The sequence below is a fragment of the Balaenoptera musculus genome, chromosome 3 (assembly GCF_009873245.2).
Source record: "Balaenoptera musculus isolate JJ_BM4_2016_0621 chromosome 3, mBalMus1.pri.v3, whole genome shotgun sequence".
Lineage (NCBI taxonomy): Eukaryota > Metazoa > Chordata > Mammalia > Artiodactyla > Balaenopteridae > Balaenoptera > Balaenoptera musculus.
The window spans coordinates 90,057,538-90,083,156 of record NC_045787.1 but is presented as its reverse complement, the minus strand read 5'-3'; the positions used below and the strand labels follow the sequence as shown (position 1 = coordinate 90,083,156).

At 36.3% G+C, this 25,619-nt stretch overlaps 1 protein-coding gene across 5 annotated transcripts in view; it reads right to left on the bottom strand.

Moving 5' to 3' along the window:
* The window catches only part of CAMK4 (calcium/calmodulin dependent protein kinase IV), a 244,059-nt gene that overhangs the window by 49,265 nt on the left and 169,175 nt on the right, over positions 1-25,619 (bottom strand). For all 5 annotated transcript variants that reach the window (XM_036846831.1, XM_036846832.1, XM_036846830.1 and 2 more), the window contains 2 exons: positions 5,071-5,161; positions 2,965-3,039 (listed from right to left, as the gene is read on the bottom strand). In XM_036846831.1, coding sequence (XP_036702726.1) covers positions 2,965-3,039; positions 5,071-5,161 — 166 coding nt within the window. The remainder of the gene's footprint in view (positions 1-2,964; positions 3,040-5,070; positions 5,162-25,619) is intronic.

The window sequence follows — 25,619 nt, the reverse complement described above, 5'->3', positions numbered from 1 at the left end:
ATTGTTCAGTATTAGATAACGATTACTAAATTGTCCACCAGCTTTATTCTTGTGGGAAATCCTTAATTTGTTGTCTCATTCTTTTCTCAATCCTCTTTCACTGCTTCTGTCAATTGGTCAGCAGTTAGTGGTCACAAACAGGCAACCCCATTTGGCATATAGTACTAAATTCAAGGTTCTTATTTTTCTCCATATTGTTGGCAATCTGGAGGCAGGAAAGAAATTCAGGATGAGGACAAATAAGGACATATGAATTAGAGAAAGGAAAAGTTCACACGGCATCATTAGAAGGGAAGGGTGATAGGTTGTCAGCTAACAGTTCTAAGGAAAATGAAAAAGAGCATGCCTATAAGGAACATACTGCAATGGTTTCCACATTAAAAAAATATTTATTTACTTATTAATTTATTTGGCTGCATCAGGTCTTAGTGGCGGCACGCGGGTTTCTTTCTAGTTGTGGCATGTGGGCTCTAAAGCATGCAGACTTAGTCGCCCTGCAGCTTGTGGGATCTTAGTTCCCAGACCAGGGATCGAACGCACGTCCCCTGCATTTGAAGGCGGATTCTTAACCACTGGACTACCAGGGAAGTCCTCACATTTTTTTCTGAGAATGAAAATCTTACTCATAAGCCTGTGGTAGAGATAGTGAGTCGTCTAATGCAATATTCATTCTTTGTAACAGAACCCTGAATTCATTTGGGACAGCAGCACGTGCAGCCAAGGGACATATTGCCAGTTTCCCTGGCAGTGTGGAGGCTATAACTAAGTACTGGCTAATAAGATATAAGTGGAACTGACATGTGGGGCTTCAGCAAGCCTGTTTAACAGTGAAAATGTGCACTTTTTTTTAGATTTTTTCCCTTCTGGTTGTGTAGAATGCAGATATAATGACTGATTTCAAGCAGCCATTTTGGACTGTGAGGAAACATACTAAGGAATGGTAGAGTAAGACAGAAAAAGTCTGAATCCCTGACACTGAGATCCACCACACCTGCAGAGCCATAGCTGTGGAACCCATCAGGATTGCCTATCTCTAGACCTCTAGCATCAGAGAAATTAACTTCTGTCTTGTTTAAGTCATAGTTATTTTTAGTTTTCTGAATTTACTCCTAATTGATAAATTACTCCTGTCCTCAAGGATCTTAAGATACAGAAGAAGAATATTTGGCACAATGTAACGATTTAACAGAAAGATAGGTACACAATTCTGTGTAATTACTGGATTTATGAACAATTCAGCTGCAAGAAAGTAATCTAAAATATTATTATTTTAGACCAGGGAAACTAACTAGTTAAAATCAAAATTATAAAATGTTTATGTGAACATGGAAACATGGAGACTGGTGTGGAAGAATGAATGAGGCTGTTAATATTGATTACACATGTTTGGATTTTCACTTCTTACAATGACCAAGTAATACTTTTGAGGCTTCAAAAATTAAAATAGAGAACATTTTAAACTAAAAGCAATAAATGATAAATATTTCTATGAGGGGAAACTATATTGATTTATCTATGCTGCTTTTTTGAATAGGGAAATCTATGAATCTGTTTTTAGGACCTTGTATACCTGGATTCTCATCCCTGATCCACTAATAACTAGATGTGGAATCTTGGGGAAGTCATACTCTTTTGACCTTAGTAAAATAAGAATGTTAGTAAATGAATATTAAAGTTTCTTTCAGCACTAAAATTCTGTGAATTTAATCATACATTTGCTTCAGTGACTATCTTGCTGCACCTCTCCAGTCTGATTTCTATGAATTCAAAAGTTGTTACAATGAGTTAGTAATGTAGTCCTTATGTGTCTATTTCTGAGGTGGGGTGACTAACAAATATAAATGCCATAGAAGAATAAGACAGATAACTCCAAATACCACCCTTCTCCTGTGTCTCCATAAAGGCCTTTCCATATGCATAACCTGGTATTTCCTAAGGTGTGATACTTTTTTGGTTTCATGTCTGTTCCCTTATAGATTGTGAACCCCTGGGAATGGGGGTGGAGGCAAGAAATGCATCTTCCTGGTGCCAAGCACTGGCCTGAAATACAGCAGGTGATTTTGCTGAAGAGATGAGCGAGTGAAGGAAGATTTGTATAAAAAGACGATGATCCTGAGAGAAAATGACAGCTAATCTTATGAGTGGTAACTTGAAGTCTTGTCTCTTTTCTTTGTAATCCAGATTTTAATTAATTTGTGACATATTCATTAGTCAGAAAAACTTTAGAAATTCTTGATAATTTTTGCGAGCTTTATTGGCTTTTAGGTTGTTGCCAGATTAATATAGCTGTCAAGAAAAGAAGGGCGAGCTTCATGCTGGCTTGGATCAAATGCTATTGTTCTGTCTCTGGATTGTGAACTGTACTCAGGGTACCTTCAGCCCATTCTGGGAGACTGGGCAAGAGGATGGGAGGACTGTCCCACACCTCATCTCTGGGGGACTCTGGTGGGGAAACCCCACCTAAAGCCGTTGTCCTAGTGAGGCTAGGCCAGTGCCATCCATGAGAACCAGGGGCTACCCCGCTCTCACTGTAGTCTTATACACCATCGGAATTAATGATATATGCTCTCCTCACACACCGTCCTGAGTAAAAGCAAATAAGTAAAGTAACAAAGGGCTCATGGCTTTAATCCCAACCACAATGCTGTTTCCCTGCCCCTTTCCCCAGTGACTGTCTTTCTCTTCCTGAGTGGGTCCAAGAGTAGCTACTACCTAAAAGCAGGTACAGAGCACCCAGTCCTTCCTTCTGAGGGCCCCTCTCTCCCTGCTGTCTTAACAGGGGTGCCCTAAAATCAACATCATTGAACCCCTCATGCAGAACAACAGGTGGTCTGAGTGTCATTTATATATGCCTTCCTCATGGAGACTTACATCAAATTGTGTTTCAAATAGAGATATTAGGAGTTAAAAAAAATCAGATCACTGAATACAATAAAAGTAAAATATCAGTATTAAAGAACATACCGCAGTACCCTGGGGTTCCACATACTGTCTTCATGAGCACTTGATGTTCCACGATTTTAGAGAGCCCAAAGTCAGCTGAGACAGGAAAAAAATTTAATGAAGCGAGTCTTTTCTCAGCTTTTATATGATGACAGATTACTTTTTTGTTATTCAAAGTAAAACTTATTTATTTGTTTGTATTTGACGTTGGGGTGGATATAGATAGGGGCCAGTCACCTGGGAGAGTAAACTAAAAAAACTAAATAATAATTCAGGCCTTGCTTTAAATTGGAAAAAAATACCCCATGACTCCCAAATACATGTTATGCTCTTCTCTATAATTACTAGCTTTTAGTAAATAAGCTATTTCTTCTTGAAATATTAGTTGTGACAGATATAGTTTGTCTAATATTAATTCTGAGATTTGAAACTAACTCTAAAGGACAGTATAGAATTACTGATATAATTCAGAACTTTTAATCCACTGGAAGAAATCAAAATAAAAAATTAGACTTTCGTAAATGTCAGTAAAATGAACAGAAATATCAAAGGTTTATTCTGCTTCAAAATAAATAATTTTGTTCTCTAGTATATTTGACGGATAAGAATTTACTCTTGTATGAGGAACATATAACTTTGTGCAAAAATTCTTATTTATTTCTCAGAATGGTACCTAGATAAAACATTAACAAAAGTTGCTACCATTATGGTCTATTTGCTGGGCTACATCCTTCTCACCCAGGAAACATAAGGAAACAGTTCAAGGCCATTCTTCAAGAGAGGCAGGTACAGAATTGATGCCGTTTTAGACTTCAAAGATAAACCCACATTTCCATGGAGGTGCTGATCCTTATCAGAAAAAGCAGCAGGAAGTCCTTCAGAAAGAAAAGCTCTCCTGTCTAAATTAGTATCTATCCATCCATTTAAAGAAATTTCTTGAAGGATAAAATCTTTGAAAGTGATGTTAAAGGAAATGGAAGCCTCCCTGCTGCCCCCTGCCTTTCAGGAGTGATTATGAGAACAAGCTGGCTGCCCAGCACGACTTCAGCATTTTTTCTTTAGGTTCTTGCATTCATAAAGCACATTATGTTGTCTGAGCTCTTCCATGATATGTACAACTTCATTTTCAAAAGTGTTAACATTTATAAATGCAGTGAACTCATCAGATTAGCATTATAACGGACAGCGCCAAAAGAGCAATGCCCTTTAGAGGATTTAGTACAGATTCTACTAAGGAGATTTCATCTAAAATAAATTTTATAATTATTTTTGCAAACAAAGATTTGCTCTGTAAGGGACATGGAAAGTAAAATTTAATATACGTTTTTCTAAAATGATGATTTAATGATCTCTTTGGGTAGATCAGAACTTCCCAAATCGTCTTTGTAGTTCTTCAAAGTGCTTATTGGGGGAAAAGAACCAAACCAAGGTTTCCAGAGTCAAATAAGGTTTGGAAAAAGCCTCACAGACACTAATTTAGATGTCAGTCTACACATTAGTATTTTTAACTTTCTCAAAAGTCCTGCAGAAATAAAAATCTTGTTTAACTGTAAGTTGGCATTTCCTAACTTACTTGACCAAACTTAGCACCACCACAAACCATTCCCCCCGCCAAAGGGAGGGGGGAATGGTTCACTCAACTGAGGACCAGTGTTCCATGGAGTGTACTTTGGGAAATACAGATCTCAGTTTATCTCTGTTCATATAAACAAATGATTCAGGGCCCAAATTCACTGATATGTACTAAGCACTTTGTGTCAAAGTTCTTCATTATCTAAAATTAAGCTCCAACTAACTTGTGCAATAAGAAGTGTCATATAATCTGTGATTTTCTACTATATAAACTTATCTACAAAATACGAGGTCACCTCCTGAAGTCCCTGTCATTTCCAAGAGCTGTGTTTCCTTTGTGTGTCCAGCAATGAAGCACCACCTTCCAAGCACTAATTCAGGTAAATATTCCAGGAAAGAGCACAGATTTCCAAAACAATGCATTATTCCTTTACAGACACCAATATTTGAGGAAATTGAATGGAGGCAAAACTGGACAGAGCAATATTTACAAATTCCGTGGAATAAATTTCTTCTGCTTTGGGAAAAGGGATCATAAGACATCAGGAAACATACCAATTTTGAGTGGTGCATCTGGGGCTGGAGTTGCATAGAGAAGATTCTCTGGTTTGAGATCACGATGGACAATCCCATTTTCATGTAGGTACTAAACAGGGAAAATAATTAAGTAACATTCATATAATTATATTTATGGTTCCAACATTTAATCTTTCCAGAATTATAATAATTTTTACTAAGTTATGTGATTCAACAACACACATACTGTGATTTAAAAATAAACACCATAAGGGAAAATATGTTTTAAACTATATGTCATTTGAGAATAGCTTATACATATTTTCCTAAAAGTGAAATGCGATTTAAATTGTATAGAACCAATTGCCAGAAATAAAATATTTACTTCTCAGAGAATATTGGTTGCAGTTCTCATATGCATATTACCATATCAGCTCAAATTGGCTAATTATTATTATAATAAAGTCAAGGTGCTCTGTGTTGAAATTTGTCTGATTTATTATCTGAAAAGCATAATTGTATGTGTCATCTTAGGAGTTCACAACCATAGCAAAGACTTCATAATTATCGTTCGAACAGACATTTAGATGTGAGTAATTATTATAGAGAACTACCCTTCATATGAAAAACATTGTTTAATGACAATGAATGCTCTCATAGACTCTTCTGAGGATTAGTATATCCAGCTATCAATATAGAGTATTATACTTAAGATTATCTTAAAAATTACCTCTAACAACTCCATTCATTTTATTACATTTTAAATTATTTTGTAAATCATGTGTAATTAAACATGTAACATACTCTCATTGTGAATGTAAAAGTTCTACCTGACCCTGCTTCTCTTCCAGGGGAAGCCTCAGGTCCTCTCCAAAAGCAATCATTCATCAGTTTGAAATGGTGTGAACTTTTTTCTATGCATTTACAAATATGAGTATATGTACACAAAGAAATATCCCTGATTTTTCCATTTTCTTACATCAATGTATCATTAATAAAAGTTTTTACACTGCTCTTTTTTTCACTTAACATGTCTTTGAAATCTTTCCCACGTCACCACAGCTTATTTTATTTAATCCTTGCATCCATTTTTTGTTTGATGTCCATCACTTTTTATTTTGCTATTCCCATTTTGATGGACATTCAAGTTTTTAAAAATTACAAATAATGCATTAATAAACCTTCAGTACTTGGATATTTGAGTATTTTTGCTGGTGTTTCTCTAGGACAGATACCTGGAAGCAGGTCTGGTGGGGTCAAAAGGTATATAGACTTTTAATTTTAATATATACTGCAAAATCACTTTCCTAAAAGACTCGATCAGTATTTACTCACATAAACATTGTAAGTGTATATGTTTTCCTAATATCTTCACCAAATTTATATTTTTAACTTTTGCTGAGCTGGAGTATAAAAATTATACCTTAAGTTTTGTTTAATTTGTCTTTCTCTGTTTACTCGTATAGTCTAACTTCTTTTCATACCTTTATTGGTTTTCCTTTTCATAAATTGCCCATTCAAATCCTTTGCCTAGCTTTCTGTTGGGTTAAGAGAAAAAGTTGCCAGGGTGCTGTAGTTTTTCTCCTTTCCAATCTCATAGGGGAAGGGAGGAAGTCCTTCTTTCTTTCTACTCAAGCCAAGTAAGAGGGGATAAACAGCTTCAAGGTCACTTGACATGTGTCACTTAGTGATCTGGGGAAACAGGGACTGATACCTGGCTCCCTCATGAAAAACTGGAAAATGGTTGGAGCAGGTGATTGAGGAGAGAGGGTCTCAGTGAGAGTCAGCTACCCTCAAATAAAAGCTGGACAAAGAAGCACATTTCTTATGGGCCCAGTGTGGACTGCGCAGAAGAGAATCAGACACTAGTCTCCCAGAAAAGGTCCCTTTGCTGGAGTGTTTCCTGCTGGGATGATGCCACCTCATCTCAGCATCACAGAAAGCAGAACATGAGGGAGGTGACAGTAGGGCTACTCAGATCACCTGGAGTGAGAGAACTGTCCTGCAGTGAGTCTCTGTAGAGCTACCAATGGTGTCCCATAGGGAAAGAACAACAGGCATTTGTAACCTGCCACACCCAGAGATCACTGGTGCCAGCCCAGAACTGTGCCAGTCTGGTAAGGCCAAGTCTTAACCCTCCATCTCCTAACCCACTCTTCATCATCGCCTTCACATCCCCACCCTGGAAGGACCACAATCAGCATCTAGCTGGTTGAAAAAGAGCAAGAAAAAAAAGAAGAAACTAACAAGAATTCCTACCCCCTATGTTTATAAATTACAGATCCCAAGGTGGGGAAGGGAAGAAGTTTAAAACTGGGTGAGTCTTAAATTTTGGTCTTTTCATGAAAAGATGCTCAACATTGCTAATTATTAGAGAAATGCAAATCAAAACTACAATGAGGTACCACCTCACACCAGTCAGAATGGCCATCATTAAAAAGTCTACAAATAACAAATGCTGGAGAGAGTGTGGAGAGAAGGGAACCCTCCTACACTGTTGGTGGGAATGTTAAATTGGTACAGCCACTATGGAAAACAGTATGAAGGTTCCTCAAAAAACTAGAAATAGAATTACCATATGATCCGCAATCTATTCCTGGGCATATATCTGGACAAAACTATAATTCAAAAAGATACATGTACCCCTATGTTCATAGCAGCACTATTCACAATAGTCAAGGCATGGAAACAACCTAAAGGTCCATCGACAGAGGAATGGATAAAGAAGATGCGGTACATATATACAATGGAATACTACTCAGCCATAAAAAGAACGAAATAATGCCATTTGCAGCAACATGGATGCAACTAGAGATTATCATACTAAGTGAAGTCAGTCAGAAAGAAAAAGACAAATACCATATGATGTCACTTATATGTGGAATCTAAAATATGACACAAGTGAACTTATCTATGAAACAGGAACAGACTCACAGACATAGAGAACAGACTTGTAGTTGCCAAGGCAGGGGCCGGGGAGGGATGGACTGGGAGTTTGGGGTTAGCAAATGCAAACTATTACATATAGAATGGATAAACAACAAGGTCCTACTGTATAGCACAGGGAACTATATTCAATATCCTGAGATAAACAATAATGGAAAAGAATATAAAAAAGAATGTATATATATGTATAACTGAATCACTTTGCTGGACAGCAGAAACACAACATTGCAAATCAACTATACTTCAATAAAAAAAGTAAAAAATAAAATTTTGGTCTTTTCCTTACCCAAGAGGGACTAGAAAAACTATGGGCATGGCCTGAAATTTTATTCATTGAGAAGAATGGATTCACAGGGTTAATGTGTCAGGACAACAGTGAGAAAAACATAAAGTTGCTTTTGTTCGTGTCTTACCAGGTCTAGCTCACTCTTTATACTAGATCATTATCAGGTAGATAATAATACCATTCATGTCCTAAGCACTTACTATATTCCAAGCACTATTATAAACACCTTAGATCTCTTAGTTTATTTCATCTTAGCAGCAGCTCTGTGATGTAAATCATATAATTCTTGTTCTGGAAGTGAGAAAATTGAGGCATAAAGAGGCTAAGAGATCTGTACAATGTCACAACTAGAGATTGTGCTGTCAAGATTCAGACCTGGGCATCTGGCAGCAGAGTCCATACCTTTGCCCATGACGTGATTCCCAAGCAGGTGCTCAAGAAATACTTATTTCTTGATTTTGTAGGGTGGGGATGAGAGGAAAATAAAAATGAAGGAGAAGAGGGGAGAATAATGGAAGAGAGGGAAGGTAATAAGAGACTGGGAGGAGATATGAGAGAATGATAGAGGACCACACTCAGCCTCGAACGATATCCTGGAAAAAACCACCATATCGCTAAGGAGGAAGATACTATATCTCGTATATGCAGCGTTTGAAAGGCAAAGCTGTATCTCATATAATAGCTTTGGAGCATACCTAAGAATTGCATAGTTTGGGATCAATAGAAAATATTGATTTTCCTCCCTAATCTAACCCAATTTAGAAGCTCCACTGCTTTGGGAAGAAAATGACACTGAAAATAGCAACATAATAACAACAACAAATGAGATGAACTGACAAGTGTTGTTTTAGCAAGTACTAATTATGTAAAGATTCTCATTAAATGTTGTTCTGGCTTTCTTAAACAGAAATGGTGGTCATGTGTTCTAAGTCCAAATTTTAAAAAAGCAAGACAAAACAAGCAAAAACAAAACACCATTTGGCACTCCATAAAGGAGAACTAGACCAGATAACAGAAGAAAAGTTTTAGAGAAAATAATAGATTATTAAAAGTCATAATATAGTCATGTACACATATGGGAGGAGGCATTTAAGTGTATTTTATTGACAAAATGGCAATTTTACTTTTGCTTAGACCCACTGATTGCCTTTCATCAATAGTTAGTATTTTTGACTTTTACATTATCTCAAGTCAGGAAGCCAGGAAGAAGGAAAACATGGAGTATATGATCTTTTGTCTTCCCCAAGGAGATACAATCATTAGAAGCAGCAACACTTCCAGAGCACCAGTTCTCAAACTTTTTGGTCTCAGGACTTCTAGAAAGTTAAAAAAAATATATTAAGAACCTCAAAGAGCTCTTGTTATGTGAGTTATGCCTAACATTTAGTTACTGTTTAAGTAGTTAAAACTGAGAAATTTAAAAATCACTTATTAATTTATTTAAAAATAAAATAATAAACTCATGACGTTAACATATACATTTTAAAACATAAATAACTATTTTCTAAGACAAAAAATTAGAGAGTACTATGCCATTGTTTTAAAGTTTCACAAATTTCTTTAATGTCTGGTTTAATGGAAAACAGCTGGATTCTCATATCTGCTGCATTCTCTATTGTAAAATCACATATCATGTAGACTCTGGAAAATTCCACGGTACTTTGATAAGTAAGGAGAAATGCTTTCATATTATGATGAAATAGTTTTGACCTCACAGACCCTGAAAGGGGTCTCAGGGACCCTCCAGGAATCCCTAGAATATACTTTGAAAACTTGTCTTACAGAATATGAAGACATAAAAAGAGTAGTTTTTAAGAGCTGAATAATAGGCACACTTCCCCTTATTTTCAAAATAGGTTTTAAATAAAATACATACTTCTAATCTCATCAAATGCTAATCTTATTTTGACACATCGAGATCACTGCCCATGGAGAAGTGAAGAAGAAAACGATATGAAGGGGAAAAATGCTCCTCAAAATTGTGTACTCATAGGAAAATGTGTAAAGACATTTTATATCATATAAATGATATAGAACTGATTAAGGAATATCTAATCACAGAGAAATAGACCTTATCAAAGTATTGTCATTTTAGCTACAGATTATTTAAATCATGGGGATTCAACATAAGTAGACAAAAGGATTAGAAAAACTAAGAAATGAGATTATTGGATATTCTAGAATAAACCAAGTGTTAAAAGTAATCATAATTAAAGTAATTTGAGGACAAGCAAGGAAACAGGTTGAAAACCTAAACAACAGTTTGGGAAAAGATCTATAAAATCTATATGAATCCAACAATTTAATAGGGAGAAATAATAAATCTGACAACAATTGTAGCAGCTAATCACTAAAGGTTATCTTGACTAATGGTAACCTTTAATAAAGAAATTGGAAGAGCAAACAACCAGGTGTGTATGAATTTAATTAAAACTTTGTGGAATAAAAAGAAGAAGGAGAAGGAGGAGGAAAAGCAAGCGTCAGAGGCAGAGAAGCACAACTAATTTACTGGCTCAAATTTTGCAAAGTGCATTCTCCTTTTTAGGAAAAAAAAGCATTAAATGACAAGTATAATTCTATCTGGAGACTAATCAAGATAGGAAAAAAATACTTTTTAAGGATTTTATAATAATAAATTTAACGTTTTGGTGCCAAAGGCATATCTTTGCCGAGTTCTGTTTCAATATTATGCTCTTGGTTTTGATCAAGGGTTAATATAAGAAATAAAGCATAATAAGGTTTTGTGGTATTGTTTTTGAAATGGTTATTAAGGAAAAACATTATGAGAGCTGCTTTGGGGCAATTTACCCCAAGTATACCATTTATTACCTGTGCAACCTTAAACAATTTGCCCACCCTCTAAATCTCAGTTTTCTCATCTGCAAGGTCCACTTTGCAGGCTGTAGTGAGAATCGGAGATGGGGCATGGAAGCCCTTAGCATGTAGTAGATATTCTACTTTATAAACAGTAGTTATTAGGACTCTACCATTGTTGTTTCACGTCTCTTACAAAATAAATTACATTTAGAAATCCTTTGAGATTTGGAAAACTTACTCTTTTCTGAAGTATCAAAGGATACTTTGATCAGAAAATACTTGCTTTTTATTTCATCACATTTTCTTCTTCTGTCTTGGCTGCCAAAAAACTCAGTGAAAAAGAGGTTTCAATTACAATAACTAGCCTAATTTGGATTATTTACTTCTCCCTCTCCCTGCTTTTTTAAAAATTCTTTTTTCCACTTTAATAGCTTTATTTTGTATGCATTTTCCATTTAATTTGCCACAACTTCTCTTCCCAAGAAGATGCAATATAAAGTACAGAGAGATAGGATGTGTTATATATTAGTCTTCTTCACCTTTGAAACAGGTCTAAGTAAAACAAGGACTGAAATTGCTATATATGTGTTCATAGTTTATGGTAAGAATGTTTAGAAGTTAGAAAAGGAAGAAAGTTTGTGGCAATTAGGATTTGAAACATTCTTACTATGTTTTTCCCAATTGTAAAACAAAGAATTTCTGTGATATACAGTATCTGTCATTGATAAAGAGCTGCATTTCAAAGCCTGTTGTTTTGCTTGTGCTCCATTCTCCTGGATCTTTGGTGGTTCTTCAAGAACTATCCCTGGATGCAGCTTTGGATCCTATCCCATGGCCCCTCCCTACTCAGAGGCATTGCCCCATCAGTACTGCCTTTTTTCCCACCTCTCTCCTGCTATTCCCTCTTTCATCATAGAAATATCACCAGACTAGGCCAGCCCTCCTCATCCTCAGGACTCAACTATAATGTCAATCTTCAGGGAGGCTGTACCTGCCCTTCCAAATTAACATGTTCTCTTATGTACACACTCATATATACTCTCATTGATGCTTCCTATTTTTCTTTATAGCATATCTGTTTCTTTGCAAGCTTTATGTTAAGGATGTCTCCCTCACTAGACTGAAAACTCCATGAAGACAAGGAAATTTTTACCTGGTTCCTCAGATACTGAGTTTCCTCTACAATGCCTTCACTAAACATGCACTCAATAAACACTTTTGAATGATCAATAAATAAATTTTCCTATAGACATGTATGTTATTCTACTTTTTAGTCACTAACTTGTAGTTACATATTCAAGAATGATGGTAATCTGCACCTTTTATTCATTTGCCATTATTAATGTCAGAAGTTTAAACTCTTGTGCTTACACTGCAGTGATTCCACAGCAACATTGCTTCGATACATTTAGCTGAAGTAAGGCTCAGCATTTATGTGTTTGTGAAACATATACCATACTTACTGGATAATAATACTTAAGTCACCTCATAGGTGCTCACTGAGTATCAGTTAGATAGATGAGATTTGCAGCATCACTTTGAGAAAAGCCAAAATCCAATAATAATATTTTAACTGTAAGAGCATGCAAAAAGGGGCTTCCCTGGTGGCACAGTGGTTAAGAATCCTCCTGCCAATGCAGGGGACACGGGTTTGAGCCCTGGTCTGGGAAGATCCCACATGCTGCGGAGCAACGAAGCCCGTGCGCCACAACTACTGAGCCTGCGCTCTAGAGCCCACGAGCCACAACTACTGAAGCCCGCGCACCTAGAGGCCGTGCTCCCCAACAAGTGAAGCCACCGCAATGAGAAGCCTGCGCACTGCAACGAAGAGTAGCCCCCGCTCCATGCCACTAAAGAAAGCCCACGAGCAGCAACGAAGACCCAACGCAACGCAGCCAAAAAAAAAAAAAAAAAAAAAATCAGGCAAAAGGGTTTCATCTACAAAATGACATTTTGAATAATTACATTATTTTTTTTTCTTCTGTAGTAGCATTAAGTTGATAGTTATGGCTGAATTAATTTCTTCACATCCTTTGAAGTTGATCTGAATATTCAATACAACATAAGCCTCAGGGGAGTTTGGGGAAAGACACTTGAAAATTCACCTGTTAGTTTTCTCTTCAGTTTCCTTCATGTCTAAAACATTCATAAATTGTACGGGGCATTGTAATAAAATGGAACTGAGTTGTCCAGCCATAATAACTCATTAGCGAAGAGTGACCAAGCCAAAAGGCCTCCATTTGTAAATGAAAGAGCCGCACTGGACACCAGTAGTGAGCCTGAAGAGGACTGGGCCCGCTGCTGTCCCTGCAGTAAGGTTCCTACGTGGGCACCATTATTTAGATTATGGGTGTGGCCTGAAGTGTCTGGATAAAGCAAAGCTTTGCTGGAAAATGCTTGCTGGAGTGGCAATGTCATGGGGAAAGAGAGTAGGATGCTTTTACAGAGAGGATAATTATGAATGTCACTGGATAGGGAAACCTGTGGTGTCAGTTTAGAGTAGTTGATAGGTGAAGAGGTCAGGAAGAACAGTCAGACTCTAATTCTTGTTTCTGATTTTGGTACAAGTCTCCTGGTGTACAAAGTCAGAGTGGGGAAACATGGGTGCTTGCAACAGGTTGGAAATTCATTTTTCTACTTATATATGTGTATGTCATAAAAGTCTATTAAGTACATATTTCTAAGAATGGTCTATTTAGTATTGGTGGAAATATCATTTTACCTATACTATTTTCCTTAGATTCAATCCATGGGTACAAAGGGACTAACAGGTGGAGCACAGAGGGTTTAGGGCAGTGAAGATCCTCTGTATGGTGCTGTAATAATGGATATGTGCCATTATACATTTGCCCAAATCCATAGAATGTACAACACTGAGAGTGAACTGCAATGTAAACTATGGACTTTGAGCGATTATGATGTGTCAATTTAGGTTCGTCAGTTGTAACAAATGTACGATTCTGGTGGGGGATGTTGATAACGGGGAGGCTGTGCATCTGTGGGGGTAGGGAGCATATGGGAACTCTGTACTTTCACCTCAGTTTTGCTGTGAACCTAAACCTGCTCTAGAAAATAAAATCTTTTTAAAAAGTTATTTCAAGTTTGTTGATTCTTTTAGATTTTCTAAATAGACAATCATGTCATCTATGAACAGAGATGGTTTTTTTCCTTGCTTTCCAACCTACATATGTTTTATTTCCACTTCTTGTCTTATTGCATTAGCTAGAACTTTCAGTACAATGCTGAAAAGGAGTGCTGAGATGGGACATCTTTGACTTGTCCCTAATCTTAGAGGGAAAGCTTTGAGTTTCTCACCATTAAGTATGATGTTATCTGTGAGTTTTCTGTAGATATTCTTTATCAAGTTGAAGAACTTCCCTTCTATTCCTAGTTTCCTGGGAGTTTTTATCATGAATGGGTATTGGATTTTGTCAAATTATTTTTCTGCACCTGTTAATATGATTTAGCCTGTTGATGTAATGGAGTACATTAATTGATTTTCAAATGTTGAATCAGCCTTGCATACCTGGAATAAATCCCACTTTTTCTTGGTGTATAATTCTTTTTATACATTGTTAGATTTAATTTGCTAATATTTTGTTGAGGATTTTTGCATCTACATTCATAAGAGGCATTGGTCTGCAGTTTTCTTTTCTTGTAGTGTCTTTGTCTGGTTTTGGTGTTAGGGTAATATGGGCCTCATAGAATGAGTTAGGAAGTATTTCCTTTGAGTCTATCCTCTGAAAGATATTGTAGAGAATTGGTAAAAATTTCTTCCTTAAATGTTAGGTGGAATTTACCAGTGAGCCCAAATGGGCCTGGTGCTTTCTCTTTTGGAAGATTACTAATTATTTATCCAATTTCTTTAATAGATATGGGCCCATTCAGATTGTTTACTTCTTCTTGCTTGAGTTTTGGCAAATTGTGTCTTTCAAGGAATTGGTCCTTTTCATCTAGGTTATCAACTTTGCTGGCACAGTATTTTTTAATATCCTTTTAATGTTGATGGCTCTGTAGTGATGTCCCCACTTTCATTTCTGATATTAGTAATTTGTGTCCCCAGTCTCTTATTATTTTTTTTTTAGTTATCCTGGCTAGAGGCTATTGATTTTATTACTCTTTTCAAAGAACCAGTTTTTGGTTTCATTGATTTTTTTTTTCTACTGATTTTCTGTTTTCAATTTCATTGATTTCTGCTCTAATTCTTATTTCTTTTATTCTTTTTACTCTAAATTAGAATACATAAAAGTAATTTGTTATGGATTTTCAAGTACTTCATATATGAATATAAGATATTTTTTGGTAATTTCAGTAATTCAGGGTTTACAAATACAAAAAGTTTTATCATTCCATTAAACACCACATTCTTTAAATTGCTGGTATTGTCAATTCAGGTTAAATGACATTGTATTTATTTAATGTTTTTCATTGTTAAATGACATTTCTTTAGAATTCACATGATGAGGCTCAGTGTTAAAATTCCTGAAGTGATATTAAGGTAGAAATCTAATATCAAAACCAAAATCAAATCAATGCATATCCAGAACTTTTTTTTCAGATTCCATATATATGTGTTAGCATATGGTATTTGTTTTTCTCTTTCTGACTTACTTCACTCTGTATGACAGACTCTAGGTCCATCCACCTCACTACAAATAACTCAATTTCGTTTCTTTTTATGGCTGAGTAATATTCCATTGTATATATGTGCCACATCTTCTTTACCCATTCATCTGTCGATGGACACTTAGGGTTGCTTCCATATCCTGGCTATTGTAAATAGAGCTGCAATGAACATTGTGGTACATGACTGTTTTTGAATTATGGTTTTCTCAGGGTATATAAATACACTGCATCTCAAAACCAAAATCAAATCAATGCATCTCAATTTCCATTCCATGAAAATCCCATGTGAATATAAACATGGTTCCTGGTACTCATGGAGAATAAGATTTTAATCATATGCAAATATAATAAGTTATTTAATAAACTCTACAATGCAAAAAGAAGCGTATTTGTACTGTGTTGGTTATATTGTCATAACAAACCATGCTAATTACTTTTAGCCTACCCATCATTCCCGATATTTAAGAAAAGTTGGATGAATGAATGAAGAAAGTTCTGAATTCAGCCAAGCTGAGCTCTCTTAGTCTATCTATTGTTTGACTTAACTTTGAGGAAAACAAGGATTGATTCTACAAAATGTCAAAGGAGGAGCAGGTAGATGCTTTCATTCTGAAAACATAGGGAGCTGCTATTTGAGAGTCAGCCTCATCATCAGCATGCCTGGTAAGACCAGTCTGAATAATCAGCCCATGAGTGCTGCACTAATATTTATGACCCTCTAAAACTTGTGTAAAAGGGCAACTACTTGTGAAGAAATACAATAATTAAATAGACATTGAATTTGGCTATGAAGAATTTAAGTCTCCTCCCCAATTTCTTACTATTGACTCACATCAAGGGATGTTCAACTTTTGACACTACCATCATTCTGGATATAGACAAACTGACAGAGCTGATTGCACGTGGAAGAGTTACATCTGTGGAGCTATCATTATTCCCACCTACTCTTGTCCAAAAAAGAATGAAATATGCATTTGCACATATTCCTAATTTATTTGAGACAGACTTAATTTTTAAATTATAACATGTAAAGTGATTCTCTCTCATTATCTCAAATAAGCAGTTTTCAAGAACTGAATCCAAGAGTAAGAAAGCAAAGGCAAACATAAACAGGCACACCTGCTGCAATGCACCTGTGTCTTTTAAAAAGGTGTGACTTTTTCCCTGCTATGTGATCTTTAAAATAGACGTATCTCACTTGTCACATTTCAGTGTTAGCCCTTGAACTCCTTCCATGCTTAGGCCTCTCTGTCTGCTCATCTGTGTCTCTGGCTTTGGGTCCAACATCGTCTATAACGTAATATGGTAGAAGAAGGCAGATGGCAGAGGGATTAAGAGCATAAACTCTGAAGTCAAGTTTTATTTTGTGTTCTAATCTTGATTCTGCCACAAACCAGCTATGTGATCTTAAAAAAGTTACCTAACCTTTCTGAATCTCAGTTTCCTTATCTGTGAAATTAATGTAAAGAGACTGATAGCCTTTGAAGATTAAGTGAAATAATTTACATAAAGCTTTTAGCAAAAGCTTGGTCCACAATAAGTGCTTGATAACACATGGTAGTGACAGCTAGCACTATTACTATTGAGATAGTTATTATTAGGTCTTAGTCACATGTGTTTAACTGTATATTCCTCTCAAGATTCTTTCTTCTTTCAGTTTTCTAGCAGAGTAGAGCATAAGCATTTAGTTCCTTCACTAAATGGCCCATTATATATAAATAGAAGGTATGATCGATGTGAATCAGTGTTAACAAGGCTCTTCCTCAGTGAAATTCTGCTTACAATAAGATGGCATTTCTGGAATTCTGCAGGATCCAGAGCTATTAAGACTTGAGTGTGGCTAAGCTTCTGTAACAATAATTTCACAGGCAAAAGTGAGGATGGTAATTTAAAAGTTAGATACTGGGGTTCTAGATAGGTTCCAACATTCAAGGGAACATTTCAAAGAATAAATCACACAGATAGTCAGAACCTATGGCACATTCAACATATTATTCATAGAAATCTAAGTGTTTTAAGGTTAAATTTAGAGAAGTAGAATCCAAGAGTAGAATGCAAAGTGTATGTGTGAGAAATTAAGTTTTTCAACATGGATTTTCCTCTATATCTATCATCATGTGAGGTTCTACAAAATTAGATATCTTTTCCAAAACACAGAGAAATATGCTATGTATATTTATTGAGATTTTAAAAGACATTATATTCCATGAAATCTGCTCTTCTGCAGAGTTGGGTTAGCACTATCATTTTTGAAAGTAATGTGATTTAAGTGTCTTGAATTATTAAATGTGTTCGAAGTCCTATTATCTTTTAAAAATCAGATGATCTTGAAGTTATTTTTGTTTTACAATAAGTGCTACTGGCAAAGTTGCTTTTCATAAGAGTTTTGTGGGCAAATAAATATCTATGAATCAATAAATTAATCAATAAGAAAAAAATAAAAAGTAAAAATGAAGGATATAAGGCCAGTTCTAAAATATTTCCAGCACTCAAAATGCTGGTATCCTAAACAAGTTTTTGTAAATAATTGGATTCAAGTCAATGAATATGTATTGTACCTGTCTGTGCCATGAATATAAAGGCATATATGGGGTGTGAGGAAAGGTGGTAAAGGGCAGAGGAAAAGGATGACAGACATAGGTAAATAAGTCATTATTCCTGCCTATTTCAGGAGACAGGACCATGTACAACTAACCATAATACAGTGTGGTCAGTGCTGTATTACAGTGGTAGAAAATGCCATGAGAGTGCAGGGAAGAAAGTAGATTTGTTAAAATTCTAAATTTATATCTCTCAGGAAGAGAAAAGCACAGAAAATTATCAAAAGCCTGCAAGACTGCTTAACTTAATGGACTTCTGTACAGATTGAAACTTAAAAGACCCAGAATCCCAAAGGCCAATAAGGAAGACTTGCACAGATGCCTGGCAATGTGGTCAAGCCTAGACTGCGAGTTTTAACAGCTTTGGTTCCACTGTTTGAACAACCTTTCAAAGCTTGTTTGTGCACAATTGTAAAATGGGGGAAATGCTATTGCTGCTTTCCGAATAGGAAAAGAGCTGTGAAAACTGACACGCACCTGCTTAAGTAATTGAACTTTAAGGATAAAGAAAGGATTCATAGACCTCTAAGCAGAAAAAAGCAGATCATCTCTAAGAGGGGAAATATCAAGTTGGTGTCAGATTTCTGTAAGACAGCTTTCAGTGCCAGGACACTACAGAGGAATGGGTATAGACTGCTGAGGTTAGGACCAAGTGTCCCACAAATGTTACAAAATGGTCCTACAAATTTAAAGTGACCATAAAAATCATGAAAGAACTTGGGGAATATATTGTTGCTATACCCTTCTGGGAACAGAAAAAACAAACCCAAAGCAAAACAAATAAACAAAAACCCCTCAGCTACTTGAATAAATCCAGCCAATTAAGAAATAAAGAGAAAAAACTGTGGTAAAGGGCTGGTAATGGGCATCAAGTCCATTTAAAGGTAGAACCCAAACAAGTAAGATGCAGATTATAAATGATGTAAACCTTGCCAGTATAAAACAGAGATATGACAAGAGAGAATTTGAAGGTGGAGGTCAATGGAAGGAAGTGAATGTATATTAATTTCCTTATTTTTCTCAATGGAGAGAAAATATATAGTGCCTAAGTTTAATAAGATATAAAATAGAGGTTGAAGGATATTGTTTAAAGTTATAAAAGGTATCACCAGAGAACTAAAAATATAAATGCACACACAAGTTCACTAAAATAACAAACAATAATAATACATCCATGTAAAGAGCTATCAAACAAACAAATGTGGATTAAACTAACAAAGACGTATCAATATAAGTGTGGGGGCTTCCCTGGTGGAGCAGTGGTTGAGAACCTGCCTGCCAATGCAGGGGGCACGGGTTCGAGCCCTGGTCTGGGAAGATCCCACATGCCGCAGAGCAACTAGGCCCGTGAGCCACAACTACTGAGCCTGAGCGTCTGGAGCCTCTGCTCCGCAACGAGAGGCCGCGATAGTGAGAGGCCCACGCACCGCGATGAAGAGTGGCCCCCACTCGCCGCAACTGGAGAAAGCCCTCACACAGAAACGAAGACCCAACACAGCCAAAAATAAAAAATAAAAAAAAAATAAAAAAAAAATAAAAAAAATAAAAAAAATAGTAAGTGTGGGTTAAAGAGCTATTAAACTAAGAAAAGGACAAGAACAAAACAAAATGACCTCAAAAGTATTTAAAGAGTAATTACATGAGATTTTAAGTATATATATAGAGAGAGAAAGAAAGAGAGGGAGAGAAAACATGATAGGACTTCCTAAGAAAGATATAAAAAATATAAAGTCTTAGAACTGATGAAAAAAAACCTTACAAATTTGATCCCCTATGATAAAATTATGCAAGACAACATAAATAAAGCAAAACTAGGAGAAAATATTTACTCTACTATCCATCTGTCTATATGATATGGATTACACATAAATATATATATAAGATTATACATATATGGGCTTCCCTGGTGGCGCAGTGGTTGAGAATCTGCCTGCCAATGCAGGGGACACGGGTTCGAGCCCTGGTCTGGGAAGATCCCACATGCCGCGGAGCAACTGGGCCCGTGAGCCACAATTACTGAGCCTGCGCGTCTGGAGCCTGTGCTCCGCAACAAGAGAGGCCATGATAGTGAGGGGCCTGCGCAACGTGATGAAGAGTGGCCCCCGCTTGCCGCAACTGGAGAAAGCCCTCGCACAGAAGCGAAGACCCAACACAGCCATAAATAAATAAATAAAATAAAATTTAAAGGAAAAAAAAAAAAAAAGCTCCCTCTTTAAAAAAAAAAGATTATACATATATGATCAAGATTAATATTGGAATATATAGAGAGCTCCTACATACCAACAGAAAAACACATAAAAACACATAAAAATCACTGAAAAACAGAGCAAAGAATAGAAAAAAGAATATAATGATCAGGATTGGTCAGATGCACATGCTGTTAAAGAGGAAGATTCAAACTATTAGCAATATTGCAGATTGGTAAAGCCTTGAAATTTAGCCACATCCATAAAAGAATGTAAAATGAATATAATATTTGTCTAATAGAAGCCACTTCTTGGAATGTATCTTAAGGAAATATTTTCACCTGTGCATAATATGCCTCAAGGATATTTATTACTATATTATGTATAATTTTTAAAATTGGAAAAAAGTTTAATAACCATGTAGGAACTGGATAAATAAATTACAGAGCTCACAGTATGAAAAACCACATAGCAACTAAAAGAATGAAAAAGATCCACATGTATTAAAATATTGTAGACAGAATTATGGTCCCAAAGAAGACTCCATTCTCCAATTCTGGGACTGTGAACATGCCATGTAACATGGCAAAGAGACTTTGCATATGTAGTTAGGATTATGAATCACTGTTGCCTTAAAATACAGAGATTATCCTGGATTATCCAGATGGGCCCAATGTAACTGTATGAGCCTTTAAAAGCAGAAGAGGAAGGCAGAAGAGTCAGTGAAATAGATTCAAAGCATCAGAAGGATTTGATGTGCCATTGCAGGTGAGAAGATGGAGAAGGCCAAGTATCAAGGCAACTACAAGGGACTGAATTCCTCCAAGGAACTGAATGAGCTTGGAAGCGGATTCTTCTCCAGAGCCTCCGGAGAGAAGTGCAGCCCTGATGATGCCTTAATTTTGGAATTGTGAGAATCTAGTCATGCCATGCCTAACTTTTGACCTACAATATTGTAAGATAATATATAGTGTTATTTTAAGTGTTCAAGTTTGTGGTAATTTGTGATGCAGCAATAGAAAACTAATACATAAATGGAAAAAATTTCCAAGGCATATTGTTAAGCAAAAAAATAAGTTAGAGAGAAACATAAAAAAACAAATGTATGTAAGTATATTGCATTTTTTTTTTTTTTGTGCCAAGATGCCACACATAGCCTCAGCCACATGCCATCCTTCTTTTTGATCACTGATCTGTGTTTCAGTTTGTTTTCTAAGATATGGCAAATAGTTTTGAAAACCTCTGAAAATACTTGCTGTGGTTAATACTCTGAAGTAGCAGAATTGATTTCCTAACATATGAAGAAAAAAAAAAAAAACACCAGGAAAGAATAATAGAAGAGCATGAGAACACAAATTAAGTGCTACACATTAAAAAACAAACCAAAATACTTGTCAGTGAATGAGTCTTTGAAAGGCCTGAAAACCAATGACATTCAAGTTTATCCTTGAATGTTGAACTTTGGATTCCTAATTTACTTTCCCATAGAATCCACATTCCGAGTTGATTAGACCGAATACATTCTGTTAGAAAACGAATGCATCACACCTTGATTAGTAAGAGTAGGTTGGTCTGGGTGTAACAGGCAGAATTCTATGAATGACCCCTATGTGAAATTAGCTCTTACATTAAATGCTCTCCCTTCTGAGTGTGGGTGGAATCTACGAATAGATGAGGCAGCACTCCTAGGATTATATTAATTTACATGACAATAAGGAGGTTATTCGGATAGGTTTAATCAAATCAAATGTACCCTTGAAAAGCAGAGAGTTTTCTCTGGCTGGCAGCAGAAAAGGAAGTCAGGGATTTGAAACAATTTAGCTTTGAAGTTGGAGGGAGGCATGTGCCAAGGAATGAGGCAGTCTTTAGGAGCTGAAAGCAGTCCCTGGCTGACAAGCAGTGAGGGAACGGGGATGTTGGTCATACAACCACAGGGATGTGAATTTGGCGAAGGAGCTTGGAAGCTCAACGAGTTTGGAAGCAGATTCTTCCCTAGAACTTCCAGATAATTACTCGGACAAATAACAGCTTAGTTTCCACTTTGTGAGACACTAAGCAGAGAACCCAGTAGAGCCCCCTGGACTTAGACCTACAGATCTGAGAGATAATTAGTCGTTCTGAGTTGCTAAATTTGTGGTAATTTGTTAGTCAGAAATAGAAAATGAATACACTGGGTATTTTGCGGTTAGCAAATGGTAAACTAAATAACATAAATATAAACTCTTGGCACACACGTGCCATGTGCTCTCTTATTGAGTGTATAGTGTTAGGGTCTAAATATATGCTCAATAAATATTTTTAGTTGTTTGGTTAGGTGGTGAGTAAATGCATGAATGAATAAATGAATGAAGCAATAAACAATCTTTGGTCAGTCAAGTCATCCAACAAATATTTATGGAATGCCCAATATATACCATGAACAATTCTGAGTGTAGGACATAGTAGAAAGAGGTTCAAGACACCAGGTAATTTATATTATAGTTTCAAACAAGAGCTCAAAATTCCCTGGGCTGGAGCTTCTCATGTTGGAGGAACAGAAGGTCATTGGAATGCCGTGAATGAAGGCCCATGGAAAGAGGATCATGAGGTCAGCAGAAGGCCTTTCCAGGCAGGACTTTGAGGGCCATGCATAGAGGGTGACAGTGATGGGGGGACACTGGAGGGTTAAGGGGGGAAATGGTGTGATATGATGTATGATTTTATCTTAAAAATCAAGAAGGATCCTAAACATCCAAAGAAAGTCTTTTAAATAACACAAAATAAGTCTGAAGAAAATTGATCACTACAGAGATGCCAATGTAATAATCTCCAACTTGCAGGTGTGCTGTATCAAAATTAGAGCTGAAAGTTATACCGTGCACCCCTCGCCTCTTATTTGCAGGGGATACATTCCAATATTCTCAGCGGATGCCTGAAACCGTAAATAGTACTGAACCCTATATATACTCTGCTTTTTCTATACATACGTATTTATGATAAAATTTAATGTACAAATTAGGCAAAGTAAGAGATTAATAACAATACCTAACAATAAAATAGGATAATTATAACAATATTCTGTAATAAAAGATATGTGAATGCGGTGTCTCTCTCTCTCAAAATATCTTTTTTTTTTTTTTTTGGTGTGTAGAAACTCTATTCTGTTTCTTTAATCACTTTATCTCTCTCAAAATATCTTGTTGTAAAAATTTAATGCCTTTTCCATCTTAAGCATTTATCATGCACTGTGGCCATAACTTCTGCAGTTTGAGGGGTTACAGCAAAACTAGCACAGATTTCTTTTTCCTTCTTCACAATTTCATGCATAGAAGATTCATTCTTACCATAGATCTTAGTAGACCTTCCTAACCTCAGCACATGATTTTTTTTTCTTTCTTATTAACCCAAGAACTTTGAACTTTTCACTTAAAGGAGGCACTTTTTGGCTCTGTTTGGCATATCCGAATTGCCAGTAACACTACTCTTGTGCTTTAAAGGGGGCCATCACTAAGTAAAATACGGGTTACCTGAACACAAGCACACAATACTGTGACAGTCGATCTGATAACCTAGATGGCAACTAAATGACTAGTGGGATATGCTAGACAAAGGGATGATTCATATCAGGTGCGGGATGGAGCCAGACGGTGCAAGATTTCATCACGCTACTCAGAATGGCGTGCAATTTATAAATTGTTTATTCCTGGAATTTTCCACTTAATATTATTGGACCATGGTTGACTGCGGGTAACTGAAACTAAGGAAGGCGAAACCTCAGATAAGGGGGACTACTGTACTTTTGGTTCAACATATACTGTGACATAAAGAAAACAAGGGACAGTTAAATGTGAACCTTCCTTGTCTACATTCCAAGTTATGTATATATACTATTCATTTTCTTGGTGGTCATCATTTGCCACTAAAATCATGCAACTTATACATATCTTTTAAAACACGTGGAACATTCTAGTAATAAAATCTGAGTTTTGACTATTTTTAAGTGTCCAGAGCACAGATAAGTATTGATAGTTATCTATTTAATCCACCAACTGTTTATAACATAATAGGGAGAGCCCTGACATTCCAGCAAAATTTTATGGATTGATGATATGTAGGGAAACATTTCCTTGAAAAAAATAAGCAGAGCAGGCTCTGTAAACTTCAAGCAAAATAAATAATTGGGAGGAAACACTGAGGTCAGAAATCACAGAAGATTAATATTAAATATATGGCATGTAAAATGCATTAGAATTATTTCACACTACTTTCATGAGCCAAAAATAAAGAGGATATTGCAGAGGGGCCTTAAATTACATTTACAAAAGGCAGAAAGATAAAGTGGAACACTGGAATGAGAAAGGGTATTCTTGTCCTAGGTCAAGAAAACATTTTGAAACCTCTGGTGGTTACTGAAATTTTTCTTTAAACTAGGCAAAAAAGTTAGTAAGAATTGTTAGTGTGTCCAACACTGCATATATTGCAATGGTGTTTCCATTTCTTTAGATCTTTGGATGGTGATGATTCTCTGGAATTTACAAAATAAAGATAGGAAGGGAGAGAAGGAAGGAGGAAGGGAGAGAGGTTGAAAGTAAGAGAGAGGGGGAGAGAGAGAGAAAGACAGAGACAAAGAGACAGAGAGGGAGAGAATAGACACATTAAGGGGACAGTTGCACTTAGATACATTGGAAACTGTGTGAAAGAATTTTTTCTTTTTTGTAGTCGCAATGTATTGGCCTCCTACTGGCATTCAGTGTACTGTATTGAGGTTAGTGGTATGGACTGAATGTTTATGTCCCCCCAGAATTCATATGCTGAAGCCCTAATTCCCAATGTGATGGTATTTGGAGGTGAAGCCTTTTGAAGTAAGTAGATTTCGATGAAGTTTTGAGGGTGGAGACCTCGTGATGGGATTAGCGCCCTTATAAGAAGATGAAGAGACCAGAGCTTGCTCTCTCTCCCTTGTGAGGACACGGCAAGAAGACTGCAGTCTAAAACCTAGGATACAGCCCTCACTAAGAATCTGACCATGCTGGCATTCTGTTCTGGGACTTTTAACTTCCGGAACTGTGGGAAACAAATGTTTTTTCTTTAAGCCACCCAATCTGTGGTATTCTGTTATAGCAGCCTGAACAGGTTAATATAGCCAGT